We start from the raw sequence: 16033 nt of genomic DNA on the forward strand, positions 1-16033 counted from the left end.
TCAGAATGGGGGATCGGAGGGGTGTGGAGGCTGGAGCTTAGACTAGTGGTTCTCAATGTTATTGAAAACAGGGCCTGGTAAGTTCTTCAAAAACCTTCTGTGACCCATCAGTAAAAAAAAAAAATTGTATTCACACAATAAACATATTAGAATACAATATATGTATTGACAGTAGGGCTCTGTATCAAGCTGGGTGTCACTGTGGGGGGGATAAGGGTTTTGTAGGGAGGGGCTTGAAGGGGCTTGAAGGAACTGAGGGTACTAAAAACCCTTTTGTAAAAAAATTCTCACTTTGGTGTTAATAATGTTTCACTTTGAACTTAAAACCCTGCAATCAATAAATTTAGTTATACCTCAATATTTATATAAATTTTAAAAATGCTCCTGCATAGTGAGGAGTGAGAGAATTTGCGAGGTCGTGGCACTTAGATCTTAGTAAGCATGCATCTGTGGAGGGGGAGGGTAGGCTAGGTAAGCTCAAGGCACTCTTTTATTCATTGCTAACTGTAAAACTTAATAATAATCCTTAAATTAACCACTTGACCTCTGGAAGATTTACCCTCTTTCATCACCAGGCCATTTTTTGCGATAGGGTACTACGTTACTTTAACTGACAATTGTGGCCATGTAACACTGTACCCAAATAAAATTGATGTCCTTTTTTACACAAATAGAGCTTTTGTTGGTATTTGATCACCACTAGGTTTTTTATTTTTTGCTCTATAAACAAAAAGACAGACAATTTTTTTAAAAATTTTATAGGATTTTTAATGGTGCCTTTAAATCAAAACACATCCAATAAAAAAAATTGAAAAAGAATACAATTTCTTAATAAATTTATGCCAGTATGTATTCTGCTACATATTTTTGGTTAAAAAATCCCAATAAGCATATATTGATTGGTTTGAGCAAAAGTTATAGCGTCTACAAACTATTGTGTGTATATATATACTGGATTTCTTTTTTTTTATACTGTAATGGCAGCAATCAGCAACTTATAGCGGGACTGTGATATTGCGGTGGACAATTGGACAATGACACTTTTGACATTTTGTGGGAACCAGTGACACCAAAACAGTAATCAGTGCTAAAATTATACACTGTCACTGTACTAATGACACTGGCTGGGAAGGGGTTAAACATCTAGGGCAATCAAAGGGTTAACTGCGTGCCTAGCCCATGTTTATGTGTACTATGTGAGGTGCGTTTTTAAAGAATGTGATGTATTTTGTATAGGGACACAGGATCCATCACTCGCCCCCCCCCCCCCCCCCCCGTCAGAACAGAGCTTTGCCTTGTTTGCCTTGTTTATATAGGCAAAGCTCCGTTCTGTGTTTCTGCCCAAGGATCGGTGTGTGCCGGTGGACATCCAGTACCCATCATTCGCAGATCAGCTTCTGCTGTGAGTAATCTCAGCAGAAGCGGCCCTCTGGCAGCACACACGCGCCCCCTAGGCAGTAGTGCAGAATCACGTATATTGCAGCCCTCAAATTTTCCACTTGCCTACTCGCATGTTGCGAGTGGAAAATGAGAGCTGGCGAGCGTGGGCTGCCTGGGAGCGGTCGCCCCGGGGAAGGGAGAAGAGCAGGCGGCCGGATCATAAGATAGCCGAGGAACATTGCTGTAACAGCTTTCATTAGAATTGCCAAATGTTCCCGCACTCGCTGTCACACACAGCTCCGCCACCTGGCCCGGGTACTTTGATGGACAGATCACCCGTCCAATGCCGGGATGTGTGACATCTGTCAAAGTACCCGGGCCAGAAGGCGGGGCTGTATGTGATGGTGAACGGCGGGAACACTCGGCAATTCAAATGAAAGTTGTTTCAACAATGTTCCTCGGCACTCTGATGATCCGGCCGGCAGTCCTCTTCCTCTCCTCTCTCTTCCCCTGCACAGGTAAGCTGCATTGATGGACACAGGAAGGATACTTATGATAGTTGTATTTAAAAATAAATGATATGTATTTTTAAGGGTACACTATCGAATTAAAAAACATTTTTTAGATCTACCTTGAGTTTAGCTTTAAACTATTCCTGTAGACCCTTCTTGCTGGAGGGTCCAGAATAGAACTTCTAAAAATGGTAAGATGCAATTTTTATTTTTCGTCAAGTTATTAATGTAATGGGGATATGTAGCAGATATATAGTAAATAGTTGTTTTCCTAATTTGAAGCAAAAGTGGAAATACCCTTTAAGGAAAAATTGCCTTTTTTATTTTGGTTATGTATGATTATTGTCAAATTCTAAAAAGTAACAGAGCAAAGTATCTGCAGGCTGTATTATAGACATTGCCTTGAAGTAGCTTTGTTCAGCAAAACAGGATTCAGCACCATGGACAGCTTCAGTTGAAGTGGCTGAATTCCGCACGTGGCCAATGTCTCTCTATTGTTCTGATATGTACTGTATTTTCCCATTTTTAAAGCTCTGTAACAGGTGTGTCAGACTGGTGTCTTTTGGGCCTCATTTGGCCCTTTCATTGCTTCTTCATGGCCCTAACTGAGACCCCAGTTTATTTAAAGATCAAGGCTTCCATACTTAGTGTTGCAGTTGACCACCTCATATGTATCTAAAGTCAAATATTTTTTTTTGTTTTGGATGGTGAGAGTGTTGAAACCCCTGTAAACCTTTGTTTATTGCTGTTGGCATCCCTCTTGGGGAAATAACCCTCTCTATTTGTCTTGGTGAGCATCACAGAAAGAGATAGGAAATCCACCCAAATAAAAAAAAAATAATAATAATAATAATGGGAATAGAATAGAAGAAAAATCTCTCATTTTGAGAAACTTCCTGCCACTTCCTGCTGTGTCCTAGGAATGGGAAGTTAAGGATAGTAAATCCAACAAGACACCACAAAAAACAAAAAAAACAAAAAGCAGGGTGCACTTATCACTGGGAAAATAAAACATAGTAGCAAATATTGCATTTGTGTTTATTATTGTCAATCAATGAGAAGTTGCATTGTTATATTTTGGATTGAATTAGGTACAAACCACTGCAGAACTAATGCAACCCTCTTAAACAGTTATTCAACTTTTTTACGGACCTCTGTTTCATCTTAGTTTGACATCTTCCAATAGGGACACTTGTTCCGGCGACGGCTGTCCTAGAGGAGATTTTCCCTCACTTTAGAGAGATTATCTCTCACTTCCTGTTGTGTCTCCAAGGCAGGAACTGAAGAGAAACCCTCCCAATGGGACACAGCAAAAAAAAAAAAAAATCAATAAAAAAAATAATTTCTCCATGTTCTAATCTTACTCCACTCTTTACAAAACTACCAAAACTACAAAAAGATGTTGAATTCAGATGCACTTTTTTAGCGTCACTATTTTCTTTTTGAATATATTTAGCACAAGTAGCATCTGCCTGCAGTATTTACTTACCGCCATTTGTGTTCTAGTTTTCAGGGAGCCGTACACAGTGCGGGTGGAGGATCAGAGCGCCATGCGTGGCAGTGCTGCTGTATTCAAGTGCCTCACTCAGCCCTCTGTGCAGGAGTATGTCAGTGTGGTGTCCTGGGAGAAGGACACCGTGTCCCTCATATCAGGTATGTCACCCTTCTGTTTATTGCAATGTTATCCTTGCACAATAGTACTTTGCTAAACCTGTAAAACATATGATGGCCTATTTACAGCCCAACATAATTGATGTATTGCCATTTTCTTCAGCAGAAATATCGATTCTTACAGTTCTCTCTATTTATAAAGCCATACTGGGCAGTTTTCCTATTTAGTGTTGTTATGTTTCTACAGAGGTGAAAAAAAAAGCAACCAACATATTTTATTTATTTTTTTCATTTACAAAGACTTTGTTTTGCGTTTTTTATTTGACTGAGAACTTATAAAAAACCTGACTAAGGCTAGGTTCACACTAGCCCGTACAGTAAATTGTAGCATCAGCATTGAAGCGTGCCGGCTCCTCCAGGGGGCAGTACGATGTGTGGTGTGTTGTCCTGCTGTGCAGTGACATGAGGTACCATCCAGTGTGCTGTGAAAGAATGTAGACAGGCTGTATTTTACTGCAGCTCACCACACCACACATCACACCAGCATTGCAATGTGAATGGGGCACATAGAAAACAATTGCTTTCTATGTGTCTTAGTAATGACCCACGTTTATCCATTGAGGAAAAATGTAGGTCAGCGCTGAAGGTGTAAATGAGCCCTTAATCTGTTATTATTAATGTGCATAAGTATAGGAAAGGAAATTGGAATTTTCTTCAAATTTGCCTTTTTTTAAGCTGAACTCCAGGAAAAGTAAACATTTTTCACTGCAGTGGGGCATCCCATGTACTGCAAGGGTTAAAGTCTTGTTTATGTCTAGGAAACTCACAAAAGCAGTTTTACTTACCTGGTCCTTGCTACAAAATTGGTCCCCGCAAGCCTCTTCTCCCCTGCATTCTGGTGGTTGGATGCCCTCTGATGTCATCAAGTCCGATGCAAGGCCCAACGTCCTGCATTTGATGTGAGGATGCTATGGGACAGTCCACTGTTGGAGTGTAGGGACTAGGTAAGTAAAACTACCTTTCCCATGTCCTAGACATAAATGGGCATTTAACGCTTGCAGTACAGGCAGAAAAACATTTTCGTCTTTTTATATGCAGTCATACTGCATTGAGGATTTTTACTTTTCCCAGAGTTGGGCTTCAAATTTAGTTGGTTGGGTTAAATATATCACACTCGATGTGTGTGATATACACATAAATATGCTAACAATGTTGTATATGTGAAGTCTTTTCATCACCCTTTGAGAAAAGCTTTGGATATTTTTTTTTTTTTTCAGGAGACTAATATTGTGCATTAAATATAATTATGTATTCCTTTTCAGCTTCACTATATTTATTTTCTGCTTGAGTGCTGAATATGAAGCTTCCCAGGATGTTGTACAGAAAATAATGTGTTTTTTGTACAACTGTTGCATGAATATCTTTGATAATTAACCAACTTGCTTCTTAAGTTGATTGCATTTGATCAGAAATAACTACAATGTCAGCATTATTTGCCATATTTTTCATCAGATGTAGAAAGGTTGACAAATGTTTGTGTATGTAGAAGCCTATTTGATGTGTATCAAAACTTATGGCACTAAAAGGTCTTCCAGTTCAGAGAGAAATTTCTACTGACTGAACTCAACATGTGCTAAAAAAATGTACCAGTATATGTCGAACATTAGAGTTACATTCAGCAAGAGGATAGGTGGTCAATAAAAGCAATGACTGCATTTGCTTTGCTTTCCATGCCCCTCATTACCAATTAAAGTGAACCATCTGCCAAGCTATAGACCAATATACATTTAAATTGTTCTTAACACACAAAAAAATTGCTTTATAACAAGCCCATATTGATGTATGTAGCTGCAGGAACGGTAGGGAAACTCCTCTTCAGATTCGCAATAGATACACTGAAGACCACGACGTTGGCTCTCTTAACAGCTCAGCTTACTCTGCTCCCTCTTCCCAGAGTTTCTACTCTTTTTAGATGAGAAATTAGAATTCTGGATGGCTGCTCGAGTCACTGCTGGGAGAGGAGAGCAGGGTGAGCTGAGCTGCTGAGGGTTAGTGACTTCGCTGCTTTTGCTGTGAACTTTGAGGATGAGCTCCTCAACAATGCCTGCATCTACAGAGGTAAGTGTAGTCCTGCTCTATTACTGTAATTTAAAGAACATTTTATGAAGATTTAGGCACCAGACAGGTCAACAGCAAAGTTCTCAGAGCAGAAGTTCTGTAGGTAAGTAAATGATCTGAGGGAGAGAAGGGTGTAAAAAATGGCCTAGAACTTTTCATTTAAAAACTATACAGTAAACTAGCAGATCTGTGTATTGCTAAAGTAGAAAAGTAGAATGCTGGTTGAACTGAGTTTATTTAAATGTGGTTAAAAAAAAAAAAAAATATATATATATATATATATATATATATATATATATAAATATATATATATATATATATATATATATATATATATATATATATATATATATATATATATATATATATATATATATATATATCAGCAACCAACACAAAGTAAAAATATACTGTATGTGCATGGTGTTCCACTGGCCCTGCTATATGATGTCCTTGGAGCTGTCACCTAGTTTGAGAACTGGGTGCTCATGTTTTCCTGTTATCTTATTAGAGATTGTGCTGTCTTGAGTAAGTAGCTATGCAGAGCAATCACTTCTCACTGCACTTAATTAATATGTGTGGGAATATAATAAAACAAATCAATTTTGGCATAGATCTGTCAACTGAAATTGCTAAGGGTTTATTGTATTCTTAGATGAATGAAAAGCTTTCATCAATGTCGGTGAATAAATTCAAAGACTTTGTTATTTTGGATATTCATACTACATTATTACCAGTCTCAGCCAGCCTTTGATGTGTTTTGGTATAACTGTTCCCATACCTTACCATACCTTGTGATTCACATTGTAGTAATGTTGTCTTTTCATCAAAGTTATGGCCAGCCCAAAATTTCTGACCACCTGGGGTTGAACACGTGACTGTTATTGATTTTGAAATGGACAATTGTGTGCCTGTTCATAAACCAGTTAATTCAAGCTGAATTTTGGTCTTTAGTGGTTCATCATACATTGGTATGCATTATGGCCCAATTAGACAACGTTGGACATTTTATTATTTCAAAAAGAACTAATCATGGGGGGGAAGCTAAGTGTAAACTAATTGTGGAAGTAGGGGTTACAAAAGGCAGGGAGCGATCTGTTTGCAGACTATTGGGAGAAAGGGAAGAGTGGGAACCTATCATAGACCAGGAGAGAGAAAAGAGGGGATGGTGACCTATATGGACTTAAAGGTGAGGCAAAAGATAGAAGAGGCCGATTAGACTAGAAGAATGTAGAGGAGGCAGAGGGAAAATGATCATGGCACACCATGGAGGGGAAGGAGGAGCAGTGGTTAATCTTATAACCTTTAGATAAGCAGAGTAGAAGCCGACATGGGAAGAAAATATGATGCAGAGTATGATCAAGTTAACATAAGATTGAGAGAAAACAGAAGTAGAACATCACAAACAAGGGGAAGATTGAGGAGATATCCTAAGAGCTAATGAAGGACAGGGGTAACTAAACAAAAGAACTGAGGCATGGAAGAGTGTGTGAGCGAAAAGGCAGTAAGATCTTGTCCTAGCCATGAGAACATGGACCATTGGGTGGAACGGTAGATGGGGTCTAAACTTGGTTGAGGTGCAGGGAAAAAAATGAATATTGCTGGTGAGGAACAAGTTAGAGCAGGAGATAATTATGGGTTGGTGATAGAGGAGACAGTGTATGAACTGATTGTTGCTGAGGGGTGTGAGGTAGAGAGGAGAAGCAGCTAATCTTGTCCCCCTGGGAAAAGATGCAGAGGAGCTCATTAACTGTAATGTGAAGTAAGTGAAAGCAGAGAGGTAGCTGAGCAGAATTCACAAACATTGCAAAGGACCCCTAGGTGCATTCTATGTATGAACTGGCATTCTTGGCATCTGCTGGTAGGAATTTCAAATCTTTATAAAATGTACAGTAAATGATAAAAGGCCATTTCCATGAATTAAGGCCTCTTGGCTAAAAAGAGGTGCAGATTTGCTCAGTTGTGTGCAATAACTCTAATAAGGAAGTCATTGTTAACATAAGAAGAGCAATGCAGAGGTACTGACTCACTGAAACTGTACGTCATTTGTGTCCTTTTGTTGGTAGGAGCCTGTTTATTGAAATTATTGGTCAGTTCCATACAAAGTAAATCTCTTTCCATCGGTAGATTCCAACTAGTCTGGATGTGCCAAGATATTATTACACAGCAATACTGTAAATATTTTTTCACCCATAGGTTAATTGACTTTGCAGTATTGCAGATGATAAATATAAGAAAGAATGAGGTGTATATACCAAACAATGGGGTTGATTTATTAAAATTGGAGAGTGCAAAATCTAATGCAGCTGTGCATGGTAGCCTATCAGCTTCTCACTTCAGCTTGTTTGGTTAAGATTGACAAAAAAAACCTGGACGTTGATTGGTTTCTATGAAGAGCTGCACCATGTTTTGTACTCTCCAGTATTAGTAAATCAACCCCATAGTATTGTTTAAGTGGAATGGTACTATGTTACTTTGTCAATCAAGCTTCCACCAAAGCAAGTACACAATAAATGAACTAGAACTAACCATGGCCCAAACCCATAAGAGGGTGGTAGGAACTATTCTTACCACTTCAGCATTTATGAGAGCATCCAGTGCTTGTCTTGTTTTTGGAGAAATGTCAACCGAAGAAAAAGGTGTCAACACTAAAGTTTGACAAGCAACCTCAGCACAAGCATCACAAAGAGCAGGTCAACTGAAGACAAGTGCTATGCTGGATGGACAAAGAAACAAGTACAGTATGTTTATACATTATTACACACAAGTCTTTACTAAGGCAGAAGAAAATGTTTAGTATTGTATAGAGGCCATTATTAAGGTTCAAGTACAGAACGGAGTTGCCTGTTCCTTTAGAAAGAATCAGATCATTGACATATTTTGCCTTTTCGGATATCTGTCTTACTCCTCTGTTACTCATTATTCAGTTATCATTTCAGTGTGTCATAACTAATAGGCTTGGACATCATCCATTTCATGTGTTTAAGCGGCTGTAAACTTCAGGATCGCGATATACTTCAGTTCATAGCAGAATCCGTCACATTTCAATGAAATTGCTTTTGTGTTTAGTGATAAATCTGTCAATGTAGTTAATATATTTGCATAATTCAGCTTTAAGTATGATTTACACAGGTGGTTAATTATTTTCTATATCCTCTGTTTATCTCATAAGAATCCTAAAAAGAGAATACAAGATAACAAGCTGTTCTTTCATGTAGTGACCCCCTTTGACCCTCCAGTTTCTCTGCTGTTGGAGTTTGGGGCTAGAGGAGTATTGGGGCTGTGGGGAGGAATATCAGGCACATAGCAATCTTCCCCGTGAGGCCTGGCGGGATTTTTATCTCATCGCCATGGAAACGGAAAGGGAAGGTGCGAGTTGTTTTCATTTTCTGCGTTAATTCAGATATTCAGATGAAGTTATGAGCCGTGCATGGAAATGAGGGAGAGAGACGGAGGGATAAGGAAAGAAGAGATGACAGGAGAGCAGGGAACAAACAAAGCTGGAAAAGTGGCACCAAGTAGAGGCTGTGATTGATGGGGAATGTTCCCAGACACTACTGTATGCATGCAGATAGAAGATCAGACAGAGAGAAAAGAATGGGTAAAGGAAAAAAGTGGACAAGCCTAAAAAAAGGCCAAGAAAGAATGAATGAGGAAAGAGCATTGCTCTTCTGTATAGGCCAATACATTTTAACACGTCATTTATACAAACATTGTTTTCTTCACAGTTTTCTTATTGTTGCCCCTCATTTCCAATCTTGCCTAATGAGTAAGCATTCACAAATATTTGTGGTCATCCCATGCAACATTTTGAACAAAAATATATAAGCACTGACTAAGGTTCAGAGTCCAATTCCATCCATGTAAACTGGTTTGTTTTTTGTCAGCCATGGACATTTACCATGATCTAATTTTATACTTACACTTTCAATGATCCTATTTTATGCTTACACTTACCATGATCTTATTTTATGCTTAAATGTCATAGTTCCATTTTTTCTAACCTCTGTATTGGCCTGGGCTACCATTCAGAGACATGCACTTTTATTTTCATATAAGGGGGGCTGGCATGAAAGCTCAGGAAGTAGACCTTTAAAGCTTGCAAGTAGACCTCCTCTGAATTTTTTCCTTTATTTTTTTATACTCTTTGGATTAGAGTAAATGCATAGTCTTTTCCCTGGTAACTGCTAGCAGTGCATGTCTCGTATGCTTGTGTGGCTACCATGTACTGTACTACTTTTTGTAAAAGCCTTATAACATTTAGGTAACACTCCACATTTTAAAGATATTATAAGGTTGATTTACTAAAAGCAAATAAGCTGTTCACTTTACAAGGGAATTTGCCCCAGAACTTTGTAAATGAGGTGAAGCACTGTTGACTTCCATCATCTATTTATGTGCAAGCAAAAATGCTGTTTTATTTTCTTGCACGTTATTGGGTATTCTTTACAAAGTGAAGCTACTCCATATTCACTAAGACTTCTTTCACAATACTAAACTACAGTGGGGTTGCACCACAGTGTACCGATTGTTTTAATGCGGGTTACCAGCAGTTTCCCATAGACTTTCTATTATGTCCTGTGTTTTTGGCATGTTTTCTGAAAGAACACCAAAGAAGCATGCAGAACTTGGGTGCGCTTTCAGAAAATGCACCAAAAAATGTGGGACATTATAGAATGTGTATGAGAGATTGTAGGTAACCTGCACGAAAGCCGCAGGTACACTACACTGCACCCCCACTGTGACCAAACTGCAGCACAGCAGTGTGACAGTGGCCTAAGCTCTGGGGTGAATTCCCTTGCAAAATGAATATACCTATAGAGAATCAACCCCAGAGACTATTGGGAAAAAAAAATACTTAAAAGTGGTTGTTCATACCTGTAGCAGTTTGGAGGACCATACTAACCGGCAAAGATCCAACATTTCTGGGTGATGTAAGTGTTTGCTGCTAAGTCCCAATCCCTTATTCCTATTGGCCAGTCACTAGTATGGGCTGCCTCACTGCCATATATGAAGTCTTCCTGAATCTGTGGCATAGTTACATAGTTAGTCTGGTTGAAAAAAGACACAAGTCCACCTAGTCCAACCGATAAAAAAACAAAACAAAAAAACCCCATTCAATCATATATACACAATCCTATACCCACAGTTGTTTCAGAAGAAGGCAAAAAACCCCAGCAAAGCATGATCCAATTTGCTCCAGCGGGGTGGGGGTGGGGGGTTATGAAGGCTGTATGAACCTGAACTTTATACCTTCTAGAGAAACAGTCCCTTTAGGCTGACCATAGACAATCAATGACAATCACTTATGCACACAGAACATTCCTTGTGTCAACTCCCAGCTAGGAAAAGCGATAGAATGTCTGCCACAAAAAAGCCTTTATAGCAGCCTTTGTTAATCTTTCCAACACAGAGGAACCCTTGAAATAACTTTCTGGTCCCAGGGAACCCCTGCTAAAAATTACCACAACTCAGGATACATTAGTGTGATAGCATGAAGAACGCTCCTTACACGTGATCATTGGGAAAAATTTCCCCCTTACAGATAAATAAAAAGATCAGTGGTGTCAATGGGAACCCCTAGCTCAAGGAACCCCCTAGCAGCCTCTGGAGGAACCCTAGGATTCCATGGATCCCTAGTTCAGAAACCCTGCAATATAGCCTTTTTTTAATAATAATTGCTCACAAGGTGTCCAAAGAGCTCAATGGTATTTCGAAGATAGGCCATTCACTGGCTGATTTTGTCAGTTTGGGCAGCTTCTTTATCTCAGAATACATTTTTATACAATATTCTTATTGTTTGTACATGCAGTAGAACTATATGACATCCATACAGGTTATAATTTTCTTTCAACTAGGGAAAACGTGTGAGTAGTAGGAAATAATAAACAACGTGTATGTAAATTAGGATCTTACTGTATGGTCTATGGTTTGTGACTGTGCTCTGTTATAAAACACAGTATGTTAATACATTGTGAGGCCATTACTTAAGGGTCTGCAGGCTGTTCCAGTTGGGAATGTAGGAGATCATCATGCAAAGCACCTGTAATAGTAAAGAGACTTGCATCCTCATTAATTATGGTGTTCCAGTGCAACACACAGCAAACCACTTAGTTTAGTTCCCATAATGTGGGTCCAGTACACCTCTCCTGTTGTTGGCACTAAGGAATGTACTATGGAAGCACAGGTAGCAGGACTTAAGCATTCCCAAGGTTCTACTGTGCAAAGACTAATGTATTTGTTATTGATATATGGTATACAGCAGATAGAATTTCTTTTTATTTAATACCACAGTGTGGTGATTATACTTTGGGATACAGTCATTTTTGCATACATTTGGATTTACTTATGCAATTTAAAATGGATCTTACATGACATTTAGTGACTTTTTGTAATTTCATAATTGGTGGGTTAATCCTCAGCATTGCGTAAAAAGGCTGTTTGATTCTGTCTTCTCTGATAATCTCCTTCTTCCTCAGTCTACAAGCCATCTAATATTTTGTACAGTTTAGTATTTGGTTATTATTAATACACTTCAAAGCACATAGGATTCATTCATATAGACACCGATCAAGTGTATGTCCAGCCAAAATGTTTTATTTTAGTTTTGGATAGAGTGGGCAAGGGACTAGAACCTCTGCTTGCCTTTTACTGCTCTTTGGAGCTCCATTAGGGAGATTTCCCCTCACTACTATCTGCTAGACCCCATTTTACTTGGTGTTGCTGTCTGGGTCACTGCTTCAGACTATAAGTGATAGGAAATCTCTCTACAGTCTCTTTCAGAAGGCTAGCCAGGGGGTGGTAAAAATGGGAGGCTGAGATATGGAGGCCAGATGGGGCTGTACACATGCCATGGCCGTGATGCTATTTTTCATGCCCACAACATTTTTGCAGCGTTTATTAAATGATACTGCCTGCCAGACTTGCCCATTAAACTTAAGGGGGCTACACCACAACTGGGTGTGATGCACATGCTCTTTGAAAAGCAATCCGCGTTCGCTCTTTGGAGGGCATTGCAGGGCACGAGTCCTAATGCTCTCTGCTGACATATTGTGCCATTTAATGAGGTACTTGTGTACACATTTAACAGCAATTCACACACTTGCATACACAATAACGCTGCAACTCAATAAATCACAATTTACAAAAGTAACAACAATAATATATTGACTATTTTTTTTTAAAGAAGTCCAGCCAGTCCAGTTAAACATTATTTTGGCTAGTGTTGATGAGTTAGAACCCCAGATGGGTTTTTACTGTAATCCAAGGCTCTGTCATACATGCATTGTCACAGACTTACCTTAGCATATTTTCTAAAACCAGTATTCTTTTTCTCTCTGCTCATCTTCTTTATTGCAGCAGTGTATATTTAAGTTTGGGTGGCAGTTTTTGTTATCATCACCTCTTTATTATGTACATGATTTGGTCTCATTACTGGCAGAATCACCGTAGTGTACAGGCTGTGTATATGAGATCAACAGCAGCTGTCAGAAATATGAACTAGCTCAGATTCTGTTGCTGGCACAAAATATTTGTCTACATTCTATCATTGGTGAAAAAGAAATGTTCTTCATGAAAAGATTCAGTAGGCCTGCCTTGAATTAAAAAATTGTAGAAAATAAATTGTTTGTATTGTCCCTAGCAAGGCTGAAGAGAGGAAAAAAAAACACCAAAGTCTTGCTATAAGGAAGACCTCCATTTTCACCACTGCCTTTTCTAGCACTGATCAGAATATTTTGGGTCCTGAAAAGTGTCACCTTTTTTGTTATCTGTTTACTACTCCTTGTGCTTTTGTATGGCTAAACCAAGCTAAAGTATCTTACCCTGCCCAGATGTATACTTCCTTCTGGACATCAGAGCAAAGTCTTTTCACTAAGAATTGGACTGAGCTCTTCAGAACACCAGACACAATATCCCCTTTAAACCTGCTGACTCTAGCATAAGAGGGATGGTAACAGCACACAGTCTCTAGGATCTCTCATACCAGTCTGTACTCATGCCCTGGATAATTGGTTGCCTCCTTCTAATATCTTCCAGACACTTTCACCCTGTAATACCAGACTAGATCCTCAGACGACAGCCCCTTGGTCAGCTTCAACAAAATCCCAGCAAAGTAGGCCTCCAGAAAGCCTAACCGAGGCTTTGATGAACCGCAGGCAAATGGCAGAATTGCCTAGGGGGCAAACAGCCCCCCTAGGCTGTGACCCCCTCCTCAGGGAAAAAGACACCTCTGCTCCTAGTCTCAGAGTATTTATACACACTCCCAGTCAGCATCTGGGCACCTCTCCCCAGAGATTGACCAGGGCTGCATTATTATTCAGCTGCTGATTAGACTCTCCCTTCCCAATATCTTCCAGAATATTTCTGGACAAAAAGGGGGAAGAAGTTAGTCCTACAGCCACTGAATCACAGAACAGACCAGAGCAATCAGACACAGCTACACTGAGAACAGTGAGACAGAACTAAGTTTGCTATCTAGGAGGGTGCTACACAAATAAAACTTGGTATAGAAACACCTGTCTTCTGTGATGGCAGATAAAATAATGCCATCTGGAAATGGCAATGGACATTTGACAACACCTAATCATAGAGGTGATCTAAAGCTTCCTATATGCATGAGAGGATGGTCTGCAGTGCAGCTGCCTTTAGATGCCTTTCATATCAGTTCACTATATAATGAAGAGCACTCATTCAAGTTCAATCTCTAGAGCATGGCAGGGGTAGGCACCATCTGGGGCCAGTTTATTTTGGGGAAAACAGCAGTGGTTGGACAGAGTCTTTGAACCAAATAGTTATTTCCCAAGGGCACTGTTGGCTTTTCAGAGAACCCAGAGTTATGATATTGTTGCCAAGTCTATTCGAAAATGGGACATGTACAGGCCAGTCAATTCTGTAATGGCTTTATTTGCACAACAATTGAAATAGGTAATGCACAAGTAATTTAGAAAATAACACTTAAAGCAGTAATGAATCCAAACGCAAACATTTATTTTGTTTTATTATATTGCAGTTGATTATTATTATTATACAGTATTTATATAGTGCCAACAGTTTGCACAGCATTTTACAATGTGAGCTTACCAATTCTTAGATGTGATGGCTATATTAGTTTTCTTTTTTAGGCTTTTTTTTATTTTTAGCTATTGATTCAGCCAGTAAATCTGGTGTTTTTTTCAATAGAACAAGCGCTCTTGCAGTTACAGGGATGAGACAAACATTTTACCTGTACCTCTGACTGGGGTGCTTACATTACAATGCTCAGATTTGATTTATTTATGCAAAACCTTTATCTCAAAAGGGAAAAAAAAACTGCTGCAGCAGCTTATAAAGTATTAGCTAGAGTTTGGCTTCATTCTGTTATATGTGTCTTTAAATCAGCTGGTACATCTTATGCCGCGTACACACGAGCGGACTTTCTATCCTACTTGGTCCGGCACACTTTCCGACGGACTTTGTCCGCCAGGTGCGCCGGACTTTAAAACGGACGGACTTGCCCACACACGCCGGGACTTTCCGGCGGGCTAAGTCCGCCCGTCTTTCCGACGGACTTTCGCCGGAGTTCCGGCGGACTTTCAGAATGAACGGACTTGCCCACACACGGACAAGTCCGTTCATTTTGAACGTGACTCAGGTGCGACGGGACTAGAAAAGGATGTCAATCTTGCCGCTTTTATCGGCGAGATTGACACCTTGCTAGCCCCGTCGCGGGGCATACCAGGCCCTTAGGTCTGGTATGGATTATAAAGGGGAACCCCGCTACGCCGAAAAAACGGCGTGGGGTCCCCCTAAAATCCATACCAGACCCCGATCCGAGCACGCAGCCTGGCCGGTCAGGAAAGGGGGTGGGGACGAGCGAGCGCCCCCCCCCTCCTGAACCGTACCAGGCCGCATGCCCTCAACATGGGGGGTGGGTGCTTTGGGGAAGGGGGGCGCCCTGCGCCCCCCCCCCCCAAAGCACCTTGTCCCCATGTTGATGAGGACAAGGGCCTCTTCCCGACAACCCTGGCCGTTGGTTGTCGGGGTCTGCGGGCGGGGGCTTATCGGAATCTGGGAGCCCCCTTTAATAAGGGGGCCCCCAGATCCCGGCCCCCCACCCTATGTAAATGAGTATGGGGTACATGGTACCCCTACCCATTTACCTAGGAAAAAAGTGTAAGTAATAAAACACACTACACAGGTTTTTAAAATATTTTATTAAACAGCTCCGGGGGGGGGGATCTTCCTCCGGCTTCGGGGGTCTTCTTCCGGCTTCGGGGGTCCCTCCGCTTCATCTTCTCCCGGCGTCCGGTTGGTTCTTCTCCGCTCTCCGGCCTCTTCTCCCGGTGTCGCAGGTCTTCGGCCGGCCCCTCCGCTCTCTTCATGTAGCTCTATTGCGAGCGGAGGTCCGGACTTCTGGGCTTCTTGGCTTCTTG

At 40.4% G+C, this 16033-nt stretch overlaps 1 protein-coding gene across 3 annotated transcripts in view; it reads left to right on the forward strand.

Annotated features, from left to right (window-relative positions):
• DSCAML1 (DS cell adhesion molecule like 1) overlaps window positions 1-16033 on the forward strand; it is a 440889-nt gene that overhangs the window by 122364 nt on the left and 302492 nt on the right. For all 3 annotated transcript variants that reach the window (XM_073602487.1, XM_073602485.1, XM_073602486.1), the window contains exon 3: window positions 3399-3545. In XM_073602487.1, coding sequence (XP_073458588.1) covers window positions 3399-3545 — 147 coding nt within the window. The remainder of the gene's footprint in view (window positions 1-3398; window positions 3546-16033) is intronic.

Source organism: Aquarana catesbeiana, linkage group LG10, assembly GCF_042186555.1.
Source record: "Aquarana catesbeiana isolate 2022-GZ linkage group LG10, ASM4218655v1, whole genome shotgun sequence".
In the NCBI taxonomy this organism is placed as follows: Eukaryota; Metazoa; Chordata; class Amphibia; order Anura; family Ranidae; genus Aquarana; species Aquarana catesbeiana.